Raw genomic sequence first — 22,203 nt, forward strand, 5'->3', positions numbered from 1 at the left:
TTGCCAAAAGGTTTATCACCTTTTTTAAAAATTACTCTGGATTTAGAGAAAGATGTTGAAAATTTATTTATCATTAGGTTAGACTATAATAGATTTAGTTTAATCCTTTATCCCAGTGAGAGCAAACAAAGTTTGCGCCTGAAAATATCTTCAGGACTAAATATAGTGTTGTACTATCTTATCCAGTAAGTAGTGCAACACCAAGGCAACTCGTGACAAAGGTGGAGCAAGCTACCAGGCACTTCTAACCCAGTATCTCCCATAATGCAAAACACATTTCCTATGTGGATATGTATACTGTTATGCATTAAAGGGATTGGCCATCTACCCAGACTAGTTTCGACCTTTATTGAGGTCTCTTCAGTGGGAGCCAGGCCCAGAGCTGGAGATACCAGGCAGAAGCAGTGCATTACATATACATAACAGTATACATAATGCATAACAGTATACATATCCACATAGGAAATGTGTTTTGCATTATGGGAGATACTGGGTTAGAAGTGCCTGGTAGCTTGCTCCACCTTTGCCACGAGTTGCCTTGGTGTTGCACTACTTACTGGATAAGATAGTACAACACTATATTTAGTCCTGAAGATATTTTCAGGCGCAAACTTTGTTTGCTCTCACTGGGATAAAGGATTAAACTAAATCTATTATAGTCTAACCTAATGATAAATAAATTTTCAACATCTTTCTCTAAATCCAGAGTAATTTTTAAAAAAGGTGATAAACCTTTTGGCAACTCCCATAGGCACAGATGACTTGCTACTGCTTCTGCCTGGTATCTCCAGCTCTGGGCCTGGCTCCCACTGAAGAGACCTCAATAAAGGTCGAAACTAGTCTGGGTAGATGGCCAATCCCTTTAATGCATAACAGTACATATCCACATAGGAAATGTGTTTTGCATTATGGGAGATACTGGGTTAGAAGTGCCTGGTAGCTTGCTCCACCTTTGCCACGAGTTGCCTTGGTGTTGCACTACTTACTGGATAAGATAGTACAACACTATATTTAGTCCTGAAGATATTTTCAGGCGCAAACTTTGTTTGCTCTCACTGGGATAAAGGATTAAACTAAATCTATTATATTAGAGCTATTGCACAAAATTAATAAGAATTTGCAAAATGAGGCTGATGGGAATCAGCATGGATGCTAAAAAAGTGTCAGCTGAACTAACTATTCCTTTGACTAGGCTATATAATTTGAATCAATGACAGGGAAGATTCCACAGGAGTGAAAAGAATGTATGATAATCCCATTGTACAAGGGCAGTGTAAAGACTGATGTATCTGACTATCAACCTATTAGTATCTCTGGAGTAGTGGTAAAAATTTTGACAAGTTAGTTAGGACTTGCATACAGAAATGGGTTAGCAGAGAATATATACTTTGCAATGAACATCATGGGTTAATAAGAGAAGGTCATGTTTTAGCAATTTTCTTACATTCTATAATAATGTTACCATTGAGTTAGACAGCAAGAGTGGATATACAACGATACTTTTGGATTTTGCTAAGGCTTTTGACAGAATACAGCATGGAGGAATATCATATTGCATGCTTCAACAAATTATGCAAAACTATCAACTTTAAAATTTTCAGGAAATGACAACATATTAATTAAAAAAAAACTTAATCAATACCTTCCTATATTTCGGCAATGTTAAGTTGCCATCTTCTGGGAACATAAAACTATGATATGTGCACACAGGCACTAACAACGAGCAAATGAGGCTGAAGAAGGCAACTGAAGTTGGTCTTAGAGTCCTAATGGGCTAAATTGGATTGTCTTGGCTGTTGGGCTGATGTTCTTAGAATGCAATCTTCCCAAATTTGGGGCAGTCTCATGCGCACGGTCAGCAAGTCCTGAGTGGTTGTATTGTTGGAACCGGATACAGTCCTTATGTTCAGATATCCTGATATTCCTTCCTGTTTGGCTGTAGTAGGACAGCTTACAACTGCAAGGGACCTGGTATACTCCAGGTAGGTCTATGGGAAGTGGCTGGTCTTTGGTGGAGGAGATAAGGGATGCTAATTTCTTATATGGTTTGTAACAGGTATAAGGAATGATGATAGATTTAATGTAATCTCTATTATGAAAGGGTGGGAGGGGGGGAAATGGAGTTGTAGTTAATGGGTTTTAATATTTTCTGGATTTTTGGGGGGTTGTAGCCATTGGCTAAGAAGATGTTAAGGATATGGTTAAGTTCAGTAGTTAGGGCATTGTTATCTGAACAGATTAATTTTGCCCTGTTATATAGGGTTTTTATAATCCCATGTTGTTGTGAGGGGGGGGCTGCGATTGTTGGTGAACGTATCTACCTGTATGAGTTGGTTTTCTATAAACAGAGAAAGCCAGGGATCCATCAGGCTGGCATGTAATCAGAGTGTCTAGGAAAGGAAGACTGTTGTTGTTTTCCTTTGCCAAGGTGAACTGGATTTTGGGGTGTTGATTGTTTAAGTGTATTAAGAAGTTGTGGAGTGTATCTAAGCCATGCGGCCAAATAGCAAACACATAATCCACATAGTGTAGCCAGACAGTGGGTTTTTGTGGGCTGAGTCTAAGGCTTTTTCTTCAAAGGTCTCCATAAAGAAGTTGTCCAGAGGTGGAGAACTGATGGGGCAGTACAATGAAAATTGTACAAACAGAGGCTGTCCCCTCTGTTTTTCCTTGTCAAACGAAATAGCCTGAGTTCATGGTGAACTGAAATAGGGCTGAGATATCAGGAGGAAATTTGGCTTGGATCAGATCTAAGGTATCTTTAAGTAGGATATTTGTGAATAAAGAAGAGACATCAAAACTGACCATTATGTCAGTGTGTTTGAGTGAGAGGTTTTCTATACTGACTTTAAAGTGGGCTGATTTTTTTTTTTTTTTTTATGTGTGAAGGTGTGTTGCCAGTATAATGTGTGAGCACTTTGTCTAAATGTTATGTTTGGCTAATTTGTATGTGGGGGAATCAATGCCATCCACAATGGGAGTAATGGCACATTCTGCTTATGGATTTTTGGTAGTCCATATATTCGGAGGAGGGGGGGGGTCTACAGTTGAAAGGTTTTAGTCTGCTAGTCACTTCTGCAGGCTAAGAAGTAACCTTCTTAAGGAGCCTTTGGAGTGTTCTGATTTGGGAACTGTTGGAATCATATTCAGTAGGTAGACCGATCTAACAGTAAAGAGGTAAGCTTACCTGTTTAATCAGTTTGGTTGACTACACAGGTAAGCTCACAGTGGAATTTCCCTTATCCACTTTGATTATTAATTTGCTGTTGTTTTTCATTTCTTGTAGAGATTTTTTTAATTCTTCTTTAGATAGGTTGGTTTTTGGTGGTTTAGCTTTGGTAAGAACACCGGCTACATCCAGTCTGATATTGATGACAATATGGTTGGAAGGTTGCGGATACCACGTTCTACCTGTATCGTTATTTCTTCAGAAGGTATTTTTTTCGGTGCTAAGGCAAAGTTGTGGCCACGTGCGAGTACGCTGAGTGCTTCAGGGTAAGGGAAGACAGGTTTATTACTCAGCGATAGTTTGGGTTTGCAGGCAGAGTTTTTTTTTAGACTTTCAAATTTTTTAATATGCTGACATCTTATTTTATTAAATTCTTTCTCTGCTGAAGCACTCGAGACTTCGGAGAGGAGTGTCCAAAGGTCGTCATTCAGCGTAGTGGCAAGCTCTTCCTCTAACACACGAATAGTCTCATTGGTTTTGGCCAAGAGAACGCAGGTGATGGCAATCTGTTCATAGAAGAGCGAAGCTAGTGCAGCTATAAATGCAGAGAGCCTTTGGTGATGTGAAATGGTGTTTTAATTTTACACAGTTCAGGATCACATTATTATCCTGGCAGCATTTTAAGAAGGTCAAACGATTTAGTTGTCTTCAAATCTTCAGCTTTAATTTGCCATATTGGCAGGCCTTGTGTGCGACAGAATCTCCGTGGATGATCGATCGTAACTCTTGTAGATAAACTTATATGTTGGCTACACATGACTTTAAATTTGTCAGGAAATCACAACGTATACTAAAAAATATTAATTAACAAACTTTAATCAGTACCTTCCTATATTTTGGCAATGTTACATTGCCATATTCTGGGAACATCAAACTATGATATGTGTATGCAGGCACTAACAACAAGCAAATGAGGCTGAAGAAGGCAACTGAAGTTGGTCCTAAAGCTTCTCCCTAGTGGGCTAAATTAGGTTGTCTTGGCCTGTTGGGCTGATGTTCTTAGGATGCAAACTTCCCAAATTTGCAGCAGTCTCATGCATCCAAATTTGTTAAGGTTTGAGAAGGTTTTTAGAGCCGAGGCTGACTCCATGAATAATCTTTCATACTTATATTTGCTTTCTTCCAGTGTATTCTGGAATACGCTAGAAGAAAGCCACCAACTACGCTGGTAGTTGGTCGATTGAGTGGTGAAGACGGAGAGCTCTTAAGTAGGTGCTCTCCCTCGATGAGTCTGTGGACTCCTTAGAGGTGTTTTGTCATGTAATAATAATAATAATAATATACTGATAATAAATTTAGTTTAATCGTTTATCCAAGTGTAAGCAAACAAAGTTTGCACCTGAAAATATCCTCAGGACTGAGGTGAGGTGGTGCAACTGTGAGCAAAGGTGGACAAAGTTCTCATCACTCCTTGTCTCAGTATCTCCCATAATGCAAAGCACATCTCCTTGCAGACATGTATACTGCTATGCATTAAGGGAAGGGCTACTACCCAGACTGGTTTCGATCTTTATTGAGGTCTCATCAGTGGGAGGCAGACCCAAACGTGGAGATACTAAGGCAGAAGCAATAGGAGAGGTCATATTTACCTATACGAGTTGCCAACAGGTGTACCACCTTATTATTGAATTACTCTGGATTTAGAGAAAGATGTTGGAAGTTTATTTTGCACTTGGTTAGACTATAATAAATTTAGTTTAATCCTTTATCCAAGTGTAAGCAAATAAAGTTTACGCCTGAAAATATCTTCAGGACTGAGGTAAGGTGGTTCAACTGCGAGCAAAGGTGGACAAAGTTCTCATCACTCCTTGTCTCAGTATCTCCCATAATGCAAAGCACATCTCCTTGCGGACATGTATACTACTATGCATTAAGGGAAGGGCCACTACCCAGACTGGTTTCTACCTTTATTGAGGTCTTGTCAGTGGGAGACAGACCTTTATGGGAGATACTGAGACAAGGAGTGATGAGAGCTTGGTCCACCTTTGCTCAGAGTTGCCTGGTGTTGCACCACCTTACCTCAGTCCTGAAGATATTTTCAGGCGCAAACTTTGTTTGCTTACACTTGGATAAAGGATTAAACTAAATTTATTATAGTCTAACCAAGTGCAAAATAAACTTCCAACATCTTTCTCTAAATCCAGAGTAATTCAATAATAAGGTGGTACACCTGTTGGCAACTCGTATGGGTAAATATGACCTCTCCTATTGCTTCTACCTTAGTATCTCACTCATATTTATGAATTTAGGGACACAAAACACACGTGTTGAAAAGATTATTTTACTGATTAATAATAAAATAATAACTTGACGTTTCGACCACTGTATTGAGGTCATCATCAGAAGGATGATACATGTGTATAAGAACCAAGTTACATGCTGTTGCACTCTATACAGGTAAATTACATGTACGTTGTTAACTAATCTTTTGATTAAAAGTCCTCTAGTGATTAAAAAAAAAATTACCAATAAAAACTACAATAAACTCTGCTAAAGTCCTCACGTACTAGGATTCTTCTGGAATTATACAGTTTATATTGTTATATTACGATTATCTTCTGGATTTGTACAGTACAGGTTGCTATTGAATGTTCATGGGGGGGGGGGGAAACACTTCACCAACTTCTTGTATTGAGATTTTTCTTCGTGGTTGCTATGAAGGTTGCAGAAGGGACCTCCACATTCTTGGAATGGTTAGACCATTTTTATTCAGATTCAGATCATATTTGAGCATTTCACATGCTTCCTTGAATTTCCACTCGAACCAAGTTTTGGTGCGGTGTAGGGACATAGTACCTTTCCAATCAATTCTGTGGTATGTTTGGAGTGCATGGTCAAAAAGGCGGTTTTTCCAAAATGGAGGTATTTTATATGTCATTTGTGTTCATCCTTTCTGATTGGGATGGTTCGCCCCTGTTTCCCCTATGTATGGTATATTACATGTGTAATCCATTTTGTAAACCCCTGGGTGGGCTAGGTGTGGCAGGGGATCCTTGGAAGAACTGAGTAGGTGTCTTAAATTTGTCGGGGGTTTAAAGGCAGCTTTGATGTTGTATTTGTGTAGTGTTCTGTCTATTTTTTCTGAAATGCCTCTAACATATGGTATAGCAATAACATTCTTGAAATTTTTTTATTAGTGGTATCTTTGTGGAGGATCTTGTGAATGGTTTTATACTGTATCCATTTTTTATAAAGGTATGTTTGATGGTCTCATATTCATGGTTAAGAGCTTGTTCATTTAAACAAATGGTTTGAGCTCTGTGTTTAAGGGTGCTTATGACCCCTAGTTTTTGTGTTGGATGGTGATAATAAGTTTTGTGTATGTAGTAGCCTGTATGTGTGTGTGTAGGTTTGCAATAAACTGAGAAAGAGAGGCAGCCTGAAGGAAGACGTGTGACAAGTGTGTCTAGGAACGGAAGAGAGTTGTTTTTTTCTATTTCAATGGTGAATTGGATGTGTTTGTGTTGTTTGTTCAGGTAGCTAAGAAATGTATCTAGTGCTTCGCGGCCGTGGGGCAAAATGGCGAAAATATCGTTGACGTATCTGAGCCAAATTTTGGGCTTTAGGCACGCCGATTCTAGAGCATGTTGCTCAAAGTCTTCCATATAAAAGTTCGCTATTGGGGGGGGGGTGAGTCCATGGCTGTACCCTCTTTTTGAAGGTAAAAATTGTTTTGCCACACAAAATATCCGGAGCGGAGTATGTTGGCAAAGAGGGCTGTGATGTCGTGTGGAAATATGTTCTGTAAGAATAAGATAGTATCATTGATTGGGACATTGGTGAAAAGGGAAGTTATGTCAAAGCTGACTAATAGATCTTGGTCATTGAGTGTAATGTTTTTAATTTTGTTTATGAATTGTTGTGTATTTTTTATGTAGGAAGGGGAATGACCAACCAATTCCTTGAGTGTGGCCACTAATTTTTTGGCTAAGTAGTAATTCAGACTGTCATTTCCTTCCACAATTGGACGTAAGTATCTCCACGTTTGGGTCTGCCTCCCACTGACGAGACCTCAATAAAGGTCAAAACCAGTCTGGGTAGTGGCCCTTTCCTTAATGCAATCGAGTATACATGTCCGCAAGGAGATGTGCTTTGCATTATGGGAGATGATGACAGCTTGGTCCACCTTTGCTTGCAGTAGCCTGGTGTTGCACCACCTTACCTCATTCCTGAAGGTATTTTCAGGCACAAACTTTGTTTGCTTACACTTGGATAAAAGATTAAACTAAATTTATTATAGTCTAACCAAGTGCAAAATAAACTTCCAATAATATACTGAATTTAATCAGAAGTATAACATCATCTGCATAAAGTAAAGAGCTGAGATTAACATCTTTAATTTTGATATTAGGTTTTCCACTTTCCTTCATAGCGTAATCCATATAGATGATGAATAACAATGGAGATAATGCACCCTTGTCTTACACCTGATTTAACATCAAACAATCTTCCCATACTTCCTTCAATTCTAACTGCTGGCTAACAACACAAGTACAGACTAAGTATTGCTTGATATAACATCCCAGTCACACCATACAGCTCTATTATTTTCAACAGCTTTTCTCTTGGTGCCTTGGCATATAGCTTTTCCAGATCTACAAAACTTAGAGATCCTTGTTATATTTTCATGATTTCTCATTTATCTGTCTTAAAGTGAAAATCTTATCTTGACAACCTCGATTTGACCTGAATCCAGCCTGTTTTTCTCCAGGCTTACCTTCCACAGTTTTTTTCAGCTGATTCTGAAGTATATTTGTATAATTCTTTCCAGGAGCACTCAGTAGGGAATTTCCTGTAATTCCCACATTCAGTATCTGTGTGTTAAGACTTAAGTGCTGGGAGGATATCATATCATGTTGGAGGTTTAATGGAGTATTGACAGCACTAAGAAATGATTAAAAACTAATTTTATTGCTTCCAACACTTTGTCTGTCACTGAGACATCTTCAGGAAGTACCAGTAACACTTGTAATAACACATACAAAGACAACACAATAATCAACGAATCATGTGCGTGACTCTACAGCTGTGTGCCCTCTATGGCTATTTGTAGGTGGCCTAGGATGTAAACTGAGACCTGATTATAGTTTCCTTAAATTTTGGAAAGTTTTATGCATCCATATTTGTTTATTATGATTTCTGAGTTCTGCTGCAGATTCCAAAAGCACAGCGGTTTTCTTCCAGAATATCCTGTGAGGGGTATCCAATACATGGGCTGCAAGACCAGATTGATCATAGTTGTGATTGCAGATGTAAAATTTGTGTTCATCTAAACAGATAGTGGCTGATCTACTTGTCTGTCTGAAGTAAGCCAACTGTATTATATATTTCTGGCAGTGAGAGAGAGGAGCGAGCTGATCTTTGGTAGAACAGATAAGGGTAGCAAGTTTCCAGTGGGGCTTAAAAGCTGTGTACAGGTTGTACTTTAATAAAAACCTGGCTATATTTTCCAGTGTGTCCTGGACATAGGAGATGGTGATAGCATTTCTGAAATCCTTCTGAAGGGATGGACGAGGAAAGTCATCCTTAATTCCATGAAATATAATTGGAAGATGGATATTATTCCCTGAGATCATAATACCTACATCCCACTAGATCATGAGCCCTCCAAAAATGCAGATTAAAAAAATTAAAATGCTGCTTACAAAAAGTATCTTCCTAGCCACCAGACATTACAAAAAAACTCAACCCCTTTGGTTCTCTCCCCCCCGAGATATATGGTTTATTTAAAGTCCACAAACCTAATTCCTCACTAAGACTTATAGTAGATGCCACTGATGTTCCATGCTACAAATTCTCAAAACAGCTGTCATAATCTCTTATCACATACTATACATCCTATATATATATACACAGTCATACCCCGACTTACGCGAATCGGGAGGTTTCATATATTTACGTATTTCCGTCCCACTTCATGCCTCACCACTGGTCGTATCTTTCCGGCGCTGGCTGCATTTGCCAGTGTCATACATGCTGTGAACAAGCACTGACGTGTTTCGCGCGGTCTCCATTCATACACGATTTTTATAGTTTACAAATCTTGCGATTGTTTAATGTTATGTTCTTGATAAAAAATTTTATCACATAAAAAATAATAATGTCGTCCAAATGAGTCCGATTCTTCTACGGCTAGCAAGAAAAGAAAAACATTGACTTTGGAAACAAAACTCAACATTATTAAGGATTTTGAAGGTGGAATGAAAATTTGTGAGCTAGCAAAGAAGTTTGATCTACAGGCATCCACAGTAAGAACAATCATAAAAGAAAGGTTTACAGATTTTGGAGGACATGGATTCTAACGAGGAACGAATTGTAGCTACAAGGTAAGGAATAAAAAAATCATTAGCTTGCTATGAAGAAATTTTGCATGACAAGAAAAAGACATTATGCCGTCAGACGAATCTATTAGATTTTATGAAGCCATTGACATCGAAATAACTTTCTTTTTTTTTATGTATGAAAAACTACAATTATGATTATATTTCTTAAAAAATATAAGTGTTTTTGTAAACCTTTGGTCCCAATTTTGTATGTTTGTATGCAAAATTATACCCGAGTTACGCGAATTCGACTTACGCGCTTTTTGTTGGTCCCACCTACCACGTGACTTCGGGATATGACTGTATATATAAAAAAACTCTACCCATTTTAAAACCTTGATTGAAAATCTCACTTTAAATAATACTGATATATAGTGGTAAGCATTGAAATCACCTCACTGTTTACCATTATTCTTTTGAATGACACCTTAACAATCTTAAAAAGAAGTTTTACCTTCTGATATCTTACCTCTCTTTTCCTTTGCCATCAGTTTTGGTTATTTTTCTTGGAAGAACAAAATTTACAAAGAGAGAGTGAACTGCTATGGGTCCTCTCATGCCATTTGCCAATTTTTACATAAAAAATTTTGGAAAAGGGGTCGCTTAAGGGTCAAAGCCAAATAACTGGAAGGAGACCCACCACATTGCCTTTCAGGAATATGGAGAACGGACTAGGGCTTCTGACTTAATGTCCAATCGACACCTTCACATGGTGTGTCCTTAGTAGGTATCTACTGGGTACTGAACAAACAAGAATGGGCTGGCAATTTGGGATTTAGCCAACCAAATTGTACTCCCTGTTGGCTTAAACCATAAATACATATGATGGTACAACTTGATGAGATTTCGTGGCTGCTGGGGTGTTGTCTGGTTAAACAAAGCCCCTGTTGTTTTCGTCAGGGAACTAGGTCAAATGTCAGGTGAAAAGTCAGCTACTAGAACAAGCTCCAACTCAACATCTTGAAGAAGAATAAATCCAACATCAGAAGAACTGAAGATAGGAACCATCAGTATAAGGAGTATTAATGGAAAGGAAATTGAACTTGCACAACAATTGGAAAAGAACCATGTGGACATAATTGATATTACTGAGACAAAGAAGACAAAAACAGGTGAGATGTTACTGAATAATAAGTATGGGATTTTCAGGCAATAATGATCAAGGAAAGGAACGAGTAGCGACAGCATTCAACACCACACATGAAGATAAACTTCTTGATTGGTTCAAGTAGAGTTATGTGGGCAAACTTTAAAATGGGGCACTGGACAATGAAACTTATTTGTGCCTATTGTCCTAAAGAAGTTTCTTCCAAGGAGGAAGTGGAGGAATTTTTTGAGTCATCAGAACAGGCAACTGAAATATAGAAATTCGAAAAAGTGATCATTGTTGGCAGATCTGAACTGCAGAGTAGGAAATCAATCCAACCAGGCATATAGGACCATTCTAGGAAAATACGGAGAAAAGGGCAAAGCTAATAATAATAGTAAGTATTTACTGGACTGACTTCTTCCCAGGACACGGAGACTAGTCATTACTAACATCATCTTTCAACATAAAGATGTGCACAAGTTCACATGGAGAGAAGACACAAGAAATAGAAAAGCCTCATTGACTATGTCATTGTTGATAGTGATATATTCATGCTCATTTGGGATACAAGAGTGTACAGAGGATTTGAAATTGGAAGTGACCATTACTTAGTACTGAGCAGGATATAAATGGATATGACATTTAAAAGAATAGTATTTAAGAAAGTTTTTTAAAAATAATTGTAATTGAGCAGAATTAACAAGTAAATTGTATACTTGACTATACAAACATTATGGAAGAAAAAATGAAACAAACTGAAAACAAGAACCAAACCTTGGAGTCTCAGTGGCAAACTCTGGAGGAGACATTGATTGATTCAGCTAGGGAGGTATGTGGCAAAGTTGTCTGCAAGGATAGAAAAATAAGAATACCATGGTGAACACAAGAAGTTAAAGAGGCGGTCCTGGAAAAGAAGAAAGCATATCAAAAGTTCCTAGGAAATAAGTCAGCAGATGCCTTAAAAGAATACAGAGAAAAATGTAAGAGAGCTAAGCTGAGTGTAAAAGTAAATAAACAAAAGTTATGGGAGGAGTTTGGTAAGAATATAGAAAATAAATATCAGGAAGGTGGCAAATTGTTCTGGTGACTATTGAAGAAGCTTAGAAATGGAGCAAAGGGTACTATAAAAGGAATCAAAGATGGTAACGGTGACATGAGTGAATTGTTAAATGAACCAAGCAGTGACAGAGCCTTACTAGAAAATTTTAAGTACATACCAATACTTGAGTTAGAAACAACTATCAAAAACGTGAAATGTGGAAAGGCAGCTGGAGAAGATGACGCTCAACCAGAAACCTAAGCATTCATGGAATGGGGTTGGAGATATAAATGTTTTGCAGTGTCTACACTGCATAATTCAAACTGCCTGGTCAGAAGGTTGAATTCCCAATGATTGGAGTGGAGCTCTCTTCTTAGTACCATCTATAAAAAAAAAAAAAAAAAAAAAAAAAAAAAAAAAAAAAAAAAAAAAAAAGAGGGAATAAAACAATGTGAGAATTACAGAGGAATTTCTCTACTAAGAGTTCCAGGTAATATTTATGCAAGCATACTTGAAAAGAGATGGAGAAAGATTGTGGAAGAGAAACTTGGAGAAGAACAATCTGGGTTCAGGCCAAATAGAAGTCATCAATATCAGATTTTCACTTTAAGACAAATAGTTGAGAAATTGTGGGAATATGACAAGGATCTGTATCTGAGTTTTGTAGATCTGGAAAAGGCATATGACATGTTGCCCAGAGAATAGCTTTTCAAAACACTACAATTATATGGGGTGAATGGAACATTATAATAGTAATTCATAGTCTATATTTAAGTTGTCAGTCAGCAGTTCGAATTGAAGGAAATACAGGAAGATGGTTTGATGTAAAATCAGGGATGAGACAAGGATGCACATTATTTCCATTCTTATTTATCATCTATATGGATCACATTATGAAAAAAAAGTAGCATCAAGCCTGATATTACAATTGGAGATCTCAAACTTAGTTCTTTGCTTTATGCAGATGTTGTTGTCCTAAACACATCTAATGCAAGTCTCCAGGATTCATTAACTAAATTGAATAACATCTGTAACAAATTTGGCATGAAAATCAGCAATAAAAAGACCTAAAACTATGAAAATAGGCAGGAGAGCATAGAATACTCCAAGTGCATTCTGAATGGAGATCCTATAGAACAAGTAAAATATTTCAGTAGGCACGGTTTTTAGTGAATATGGCAGGTTAAATCTGGAAATAGACAACAGAATAAACAAATCTGGTATGGTGGGTAGCCAGCTGAATAAATTTATATGGAATAAGAGAGAAATTAACCAATACACCAAACTAGCAGTGTTCAAGACATTGTTTAAACCAGTTTTAAGTTATGGATCTGAGAGTTGGGTTAGAAATAAAGCACTTGATCAAAGACTAAAGACCACTGATATGCGGGTTCAGCGAAAAATTAGGGGAGTTGAACTGATGGCATCAATGGCAGAATCATATTAAAAATGAAGATATTAGAATGGAACTTGACATTATTACCATTCAAGAATGTGTCAGTATAGCTAATCTAAGGCAGTGTGGCCACTTAAATAGAATGGGTGAGGAAAGGTTGGCAAAACAGGAGTTTGATGCCTTGATTGCAAGAAAGAGACCCAGATGAAGGTCTAGGTGGATTGATTTGGTAAGAACTGCTTTAGAAGCATGAAATGTTAGATATGACAGTATTGGAGTGCTCACAAGTAGTAGATTGATTTGGAGGACAATTATTGATAGGAGGTCAATAATACTGTAAACTTAATCGTGTAGTGCTATCATAGTAACCTGAACCCCTTTGGGGGTTCAGGTTACTATGATAGCACTACACGATTATCAGGAAATTGATGATTATGATGAAATTTTGAGAAACAAGCCATAGACTTAGACCCTCCCAAACCTATCTGGCTAAAATACATAAATGACGTTTTCTCTATTTGGCCTCATAGTGCAGACACATTAGACTTCTTCCTCATTCTGAAGGCTACCATAGGTTTTCCATATACAGTGAAGGAAAGATTACCATTCTGAAGGCACATCAGCAAAGTGTCAAGGAAAGGTCAACTATTGATATTTTTCTTTTCCACTGTAAAATGGAAAACCTACTCATGCAGGCAGATATATTCACAAACTTTTCTACCATCACCCCACCCAACAATATGGTATCTTGTTCCATATTGTTCCTAAAATCTTTGTTCCAGTGTAGCCTCTGTTTTAACAGAACTCAACCATGTACACAACACTTTACTCTCCAGTGGCTTACACAATTAAAAAAAAAAAAAAAAAAAAAAATCAATCCTTTTCTCCATTCCTCAATCATACCTTCAGAAGGATTTCAGAAATGCCATTAACATCCCCTATGTCTGGAGTGCACTGGAAAATATAGCCAGGTCTTTAAAAAAGCACAACCTCTGTATAGTCGACCACATAAGCGAGAGCTGTCGTTGGCAGACTGCCAAGAAGAGTCAATTCATGTTGAAGGGGAGAAAGAAATAAGGCAATGTTCGATTTGGTCACCAACACGCGAAATCAAGTACTTTATATGTAAAATTTTTCAACTGCTACACAAGAAAAATAGTTACCACTTTAAAAACTACAATGATCATAAAAGAGAAGTTAATTTTCCAACATGTAATAATAAACATTCATCCCACAATACGATTGATTGCCCTATTATCGGAATTGATTTTCCTTCTTCTGACATGTGCAGAAGGGTCTCATATCTGTGGGTATACTATACAGCTTTTCAGCCCACTGGTAACTTGCTATTCCTTATCTGTACCAAAGATCAGCTCCCTCCTCTCTCAGTACCAGACATGTATAAAGTACCCTGTTCTTGCAAGTTGGCTTACTTCAGACTGACAAGTAGATCAGCCACCATTCATTTAGATGAACACAAATCTTACATCTGCAATCATGACTATGGTTAATCTGGTCTTGCAGCCATGTATTGGTTACTACTCACAGGATATTCTGGAAGAAAACCACCATACTCCATCATAGTAAATTTTTTAAAAAAGAAAGTGTTAGTAATAACTATCTCATGTCCTGAACATAAAACTAGCAGGTATTTATCATTGTTATTAGTTTTGCTTTTTTTTCTCCAAACTTTTGCAAAACATTTCTGTATGTCTGATAATTACTTCCTACTCTGCTGTTTATAACATTTCTAGTCGAATATCATCTATCCCAGCTGCCTTTCCACATTTCAGGTTGTTGATTGCTTTTTTTTAACCTCAAGTTCTGGTATGTACTCCTGTTTGCATTTCTCTTGAAAAATTTCTACAACTGTTCTGTCACTGCTTGTTTTGTTTAGCAGTCTTTCAATGTAATTACTCCAGATGTCTAGGTATTCTTATCTTCAGTTTTTATTTCAGATTTATCATCTTTTGTTCATTTTACAGTACTCTACTCCATTTCTATGCTTTTTTTAATAGCCTCTAGAACATTTTGCCACTTTCTGATATTTACCTTCTATATTTTTACCAAAGTCTTCCCATGACTTTTACCAAAGTCATGGGAAGCTATTTTTACACATAGTTTTCAGCTATTTTTACACATAGTTTTGCTCCCTTACAATTTTCTCTGTATTCTTTTAGGGCATCTGTTGAATTATCTGCTAGAAGCTTTTGCTATACTTCTTCTTTTTCAGGACTGCTTCTTTAACTTCTTATGTCCACCATGGTGTTCTTATTTTCTATCCTTGTATGGAACTTCACCGCATGCCTCTATAGCTGAATCAATCAATGTTTACTTCAGAGCAAGTAAACATTGATTGATTCAGCTATAGAGGCATGCGGTGAAGTTCTATACAAGGATAGAAAATAAGAACACCATGGTGGACATAAGAAGTTAAAGAAGCAGTTAAACAAGTTCTGTTGCCATTGAAACTCCAAGGTTTTATTCTTGTTTTTGAACTGTTTCATCTTTTGTTCAATAATGTTTATATAGTTTAGTCTGCAACTAGCTTGTAAAAGCTGCTCAACTTTTATTCTTTTTAAAACTTTCTTACACACTGTTCTTTTCAATGTGATATTCATTTTTATCCTACTTAAAACTAAGTGATGGTCACTTCCAGTTTTAAATCCTCTGTAAAATCTTGTATTATGAAACCAGTATGAAGATGCCACTATCCACAATGACATAGTCAATGAGGCTGTTCTTATTTCTTATCTTCTTTCCATGTGAACTTTTGTTCATCTTTATGTTGGAACATGGTGTTAGTAATGACTAGTCTGTAATCTGAGCAGAATTCTTGTATATACTTACCATTATAGTTAGTCTTGCCATTTTATCTAAATTTTCCAAAAAGTTTTTATGTGCCTAGTGGAATTCATTTTCTACTCATTTTCTACTCTAAGTCTCCAATAAGACTTTTTTTCCATTTTCTTTATGTCAGCTGCCTGTTGTAATGACTGAAATTCCTCCACCTCTTCCTTGGAAGAACCTTCTGTTGGACAATAGGCACAAATAAGTTTCATTGTTCATGCCCCCAATTTGAAGTTTGCCCACGTTACTGTCTTAAAAATGCCTGCCAACATTCCTCTACTTGACACTGCTTGCCATTTAAGAATAGTATTCTAATATTTATGTTGAATACTGTAGTTACTTCACCTTTTCTCTTATCATTGCTTCCTAGACATAACGTCTTGTATTTGTTGACCTATTTTTGTCTTCTGTGTTTTGGTAATGCCTATTTTTGAAATGGTACTTATCCCATTCTTCCACTAGTTCCATTTCATTTCCATGGATACTTCTTATATTGATGGTACCAATCTGGAACTTTTGTGATGTTCACTTGGGATTTTCCAATAGCTGACTTTTGCTGTATACCCTGATAAAAACAATGGTGGTTCTTGTTTCACTGGGAAATGTCCTATCTGGCATGGAATTCTGTCATATTCCAAAATGATGGGTGGCTAAATCCCAAATTGCAAGTCCATTTTCATTTGTTCATTATCCAGGTAGATACCTACTAATGCAGTGTAGCACAAGGTGAGGATTTGATATTAGGTCAGAAGCCATGTTGATTCTCTGCATTCCTTAAAAGGTGACATGGAGGTCTTCTCTCAGTAATCCAGCTTTCCTTTTCCTTACCCTCAAGGTTAAGAGAAGGTTGGAAGGTGTAGGATACTATGACAGTATTACATACTCCAGCTATTAGACAAGTATTTAGGCTTAGTTGCTGGTTTACACTGATAATTAGGTTTACTGGAATGAGTATAGATACTTATAGAAAAATAGCACAGAAAAATAATTAAACACAAATTTCATAGTTCCTATATTGCAGTTGAATCTTTGTCACAGAGATATCAGCAATACAATATTAAACTGTAAAAATACATTAATAAGTCGAAGTTAGGCTAGATGCCTGAAATCCTATGGGGGGCATCCTCTATGGGTGCTGTTGGATGGGAGACCTAAGAATTAAAGTTTTCCAAATTTTGGGAAGTTTAGCACAACCATATTTATTTAGATTAGGTTGGTTTTCTAATTCTATTGATAATTACAGTAGAATTAGAATATTATGTTTTTTCAGTTGATTTTGCACAAGGCATTCAAATCATGGTCAGCTAGACTGGACTGGCCATAGTTGTGGCCAGTCCAGATGTATTTCTTGTGTTCTCCAAGGCAGATGTTGAAAGACCTCCCAGTTTGACCATAATATGATGAATCCCCCTCCTTTAAGCTACCCAAACAGTTAGCTAAATCTTTAACCACACTTACTGGACATCTTCATCTTATATTAAAAAAATCCCACTTTTTCAAATCTTTAATCTGAAATTTAGTTTTAAATAATCATATCATTGTAAGCTTCAATATCCCACCTCCCTTCTGACACTTTACTGAAAAATTTCTCCCCACTATCAATGATCTCTTTAACTGCCATCTATACTGGCTATTTCACTTGGAAGAACATCATTTATAAATAGTTACTGCTGTTCTCAAAATTTTATCTGGCTAAGAGATTGATTGTGTTTTCTACTTGGCCACATGGCTCTTCCTCAACAGTCAGCACCACAGAATAGAGTTCACTATATAAAAAAAAAAAAAAAAAAAAAGAAGGAAAAAACAATAACCTGCCTTTTCTAAATACTCTAGTCATATGCCTTACTAGTGGCATGTCTTCTTTCTTAGTTTACAGAAAACTTATCCACACAGGTAGATACATACACAAACTCCCCCCTCCCAACAATATGGTGTTATTAAAACCCTTGTCAACAGAGCCTCCTACCTCTGTTCCAACCAGCATTCCCTTACAGTTGAATTCTCTTTATTCATAAGACCTTCCTGTCCAATGGTTACAAATGTCAAAAGTGTCAACAAAATCCTTGTTCCTTCCCTCTCAACATACAGATTACAGCAATCCTATTACTATATCCAGTGCATTTCAAGAAAAAAAAAATGTAAATATAATTTCTGACTGTTTTCAAATCTCACCTGAAGCTGTCAGTAATTGTCTACTCTCCTAAGGATCCACTCTCTCTCTCTCTCTCTTCCCCCCCCCCTCTCTGTTCCATGTGTTTACAAAGTTCCTTGTTCCATAAAACTTATCAATAATGGCTGAACTGAGAGCTTGGTCAGCATCTGTCCTGGAGAACACAAGAAATTTGCCATATTAACTGTGATCAGTCATATCCTCTAGCTGATCATGCCTTGGATACCTTGCACAGAATCAAATGAAAAAAAAAAACTACTATACTTCACTTGCAACTAGTACAAATCTGAAAGACATTTTTTTTGGAATCAGCACCAGGTTTGAAAGAACAAACCTAATCTAAATAAAGATGGATTTGCTAAACTCACCAAGATTTGAGGACTTTAATTCTTAGGCTACCCAACTAATACCAATTACAGAGGGTGTCCCTCATATGACTTTAGTCTTGTAGTCTAACTTCTTCCACTTATTGTGTTTTTTTTTTTTTTACAGTTTTAGTATTGTATGCCTGAAACATTGCATGTCTCTGTGTGAGAGAAATGAAATATAGAAACTGTTAAACTTGAGTTTAATTACTTGTGCTTAATAACACTGGTCAGACCACACTTGGACTATTGTGCTCAGATTTGGTCACCTGGTTTTCAATGTGATGTGGAAACAATGGAGAGCGTCAGAGGTGAGTGACTAAGACAATATCAGGAGTCTAGAATATTGCTTTGGAGAAAGGTTGAAGGAATGTGGATTGCAGATTTTGGTGGATAGGAAGAAAAGAGGTGATATGATAGAGACATTTAAGTTAATGGGAGATTTTATCAGATTAATCCAGAGTGGGGTTATTTGGTTCTTTGTTGGGTTGTGAACTTTTCCATGATTAATTTACCAAATGTTTCTTAGAATACCTGAAAAAAATATAATGAAAAAATTAATAACCAAAAAAGTTATTCACATTTTAAACTCCTTTGTGACTTATGGGGCACAATATATAACAAACTTTTTCTTCTCTCTATGGGTTCACTATGAGTGTCTGTCCTACTTGAATAGGTGGTGTTGAAAGAATTTGCATAGTTATTGTTTACATTACATTTTTAATGTTATTCTATTTATAGAAACAGGAATTTTTTTGTGTAAATGCTTGAATCTGATGCATATAAAATATTGCTTTTTATAAAATTATAATACACATTTTAAATTAATTTTAGAATTCAGCATTGACTATACCAGAAGGTGAACTAATTTACGACTATTGTTGGTATCCTTTCATGTCCTCTTTCAATCATGCAACTTGCTGGTAAGTTCTAATGTTGTCAAAATTTTATTTATTTAAATCTGAATCATATAAAATGATAATTATGGGTTACTGGCAGTGTAGTATGCATCAAAACTTATTTTGTTTATTTTCCATTTTCTTGCTTATTGTTTGATAACCTTTTATGATATTTTCAGTAAAATCTGACTTATGTAAAATTTACATTTTATAAAGGCTCAAGGAACATTACATAAATTGAAGAGTACTTTTTCTAATGTCCTCTCCACGAGTTTGTTATAAAACCCTTAAGTGGGTGGGTAGACAAAGTGATTAGGGTGAAAGAAGGAATTTGTTAATATGTTTCTTGGGGGGCGTGCATAAGGGTCAAAGCTATATAACTGAGAGGAGACCTCTACATAGCCTTTAAAGGAATGCAGAAAACTGACCAGGGCTTCTGACCTAATGTCCAATTATAACCTGCTCGTGGTGCACCTTTGTTAGGTATCTGCCAGGATACTGAATGGGGTTGGCAGTTTGGGATTTAGCTGACCAAATTGTATTCTTATTCGCTTAAACCCCAATGTAAAATGATGGTACAACATGACAGAATTTCATGCCAGCTGCAGCGTCACCCGGTTAAACAAGGCCGCCATTGTTTTTGTCAGAGAACCAGGGCGAACAGCGAAAAGTCAAATCCTGATGGAACAAATCCTGAAACACATCCCAACTCAACATCACCAGAGTTTAAGACTGGTTGTTGTTGTTGTTGTTGTCTTGTCCTTTGAAGAGTCTTAGATGTTTCCGTGCGCTCCTCGTACTGCTTTGGCTATGTCTGTGATTTTGTTTGTATAGAGCTGTTGTTCAGGATTAGGATCTATTTCTTGCAAGGCTGCTGTAATTGCTGGACAGGTAAAGATGTGAGTGGGTGTCAGTTCCGTATTGGGGCAGTTGTTGCAGTTTCTATATGTTCTCGTATCATCTGTATTGATCTTCATTCCTCTATAATGTCCTGTTCGTAGTCTTGCTATCGTAGTGGAGGTCCTTCTGTCAGCATTGATCTCGGGAATTTGATGTTGTATCACTGATTTCAATTTTAAATCTCTCTTTAAGACTGGTACTATCAACATAAGAGGCCTCAATGGAAAGAAATGGAACTAGCAGAAGAATTGGATAAGTACCAGATCGACAATAGGGGTGACTGAAACAAAAAAGACAAATACCAGTGAGATCTTTCTAAGCAATAAATACAAAATGTTATTTTCAGGCAATAACAATCAAGGAAAAGAAGGAGCAGCCATAGTATTCAACACTAAATATGAAGCTAAACTTCTTGCATAGCAGGCAGTATTAAGGAGAGTGATGTGGGCAAACATCAGAATGGGGAACGGGACAAAGAGACTTATTTGTGCCTATGATCCCACGGAAGGTTCTACTCAGGTAGACGTGGAGGAATTTTTTGAGGCTTTAGAGAAAGCAATTGACACAATGAAAAAATAAAAGTTGGTCCTTGTTGGGGATCTAAATAGTAGAGTAGGAAATGATTGTAAGACATACAGAAGTATTTTGGGATAAGTACCAGAAATTTCTCATAATTTTGGGAAAATTATGAGAAAAGAGCAAAGCTAATAATAATGGCAAATACCTGTTGAATTTCTGCTCAGGACATGGACTGGTTATTACTAACAAATGTTCCAACATAAAATTATCCACAAATTCACATGGAGAGAAGATGCAAAGAATAAGAAAAGTCTCATTGACTATGTTATTGTTGATAATGATGTTTTATCACTAGTGCAGGACACTAGAGTGTACACAGGATTTGAAATTGGAAGTTATCACCTTGAGTATAATCAAATTGAATTTCATATTGAAAAGAAGAACATGTAAGAAATTTTTAAAGTGAATAAAAGTTAAGCATCTCTCAGATGCGAAGTGTAGACTAAAATACACAAATATTATTCAAGAAAAATGAGAGTTTGAGAACAGAAACCAAACCTTGGAGATTCAGTGGCAAGTACTGAAGAAAACATTGATTGATTCAGCCAGAGAAGCGTGTGGTTAAGTTTTCTGTAAGGAGGCAGTGAAGGAAAAGAAGAAAGCATATCGAAAATTCCGGGCAAATAAGTTGACTTGTGTTCTTGGAGAATACAGAGACAAATGTAAGAAAGCTAAATTCTGTTTAAAGCTAGCTAAACAAAAGTCATGGGAAAACATTGGTAAGTACATGGAAAATAAATATCAGAAAGGTGAAAAATATTCTGGAGGATGTTGAAAATGCTCAGAAATGGAATAAAGCGTGCTGAAAGGAATTAAAGATGACAAAAGTGACATGAAAACTGGAGAAAAAGATATTCTTGAAGTATGGAGTAATTACTTCGAAAAATTGCTAAATGAAACAAGCAGTGACAGCAGAGTGATTAAAAAAAAAAAACCCACTCAGCAGGCATGCAATCAGGAATACATATCCAATTTGTGAATTAGAAAAAACCATAAAAAGCCTGAAATGTGGAAAGGCAGAAGGAGTAGATTATATTCGACCAGAAATGCTGAAGTATGGAGGTTTAAAAGTCTTACAATGGCTGCTTTGCATAATTCAGAATGCCTGGACACATGGACGAATTCCAGATGATTGGAGTAGAGCTCTCATAGTGCCCATATATAAAAAGGGAAATAAAACTGAATGTGAGAATTATAGAGGTATTTCCCTACTGAGTGTTCCTGGTAAGATTTATGCAAATATACTTGAGAAATGGTTGAGGATTGTGGAAGGGAAGCTTGGTGAAGAACAAGTTAGATTCAGGACAAATAGAGGCTGTCAGGATTAGTTTTCACTTTACGACAAATAGTTGAGAAATTGTGG

At 36.7% G+C, this 22,203-nt stretch overlaps 1 protein-coding gene across 2 annotated transcripts in view; it reads left to right on the forward strand.

Moving 5' to 3' along the window:
• The window catches only part of WDR79 (Telomerase Cajal body protein 1 homolog), a 238,588-nt gene that overhangs the window by 59,130 nt on the left and 157,255 nt on the right, over positions 1 to 22,203 (forward strand). For both annotated transcript variants that reach the window (XR_016550413.1, XM_090413474.1), the window contains exon 4: positions 19,297 to 19,385. Coding sequence is in view for 1 of the 2 variants with exons in the window: in XM_090413474.1 (XP_090269600.1) it covers positions 19,297 to 19,385 (89 nt within the window). In the remaining variant the exon portion in view is untranslated. The remainder of the gene's footprint in view (positions 1 to 19,296; positions 19,386 to 22,203) is intronic.

This window comes from Typopeltis vanoorti, chromosome 24 (genome assembly GCF_054136105.1).
Source record: "Typopeltis vanoorti isolate ZY-2024b chromosome 24, IOZ_Tvanoo_1.0, whole genome shotgun sequence".
Lineage (NCBI taxonomy): Eukaryota > Metazoa > Arthropoda > Arachnida > Uropygi > Thelyphonidae > Typopeltis > Typopeltis vanoorti.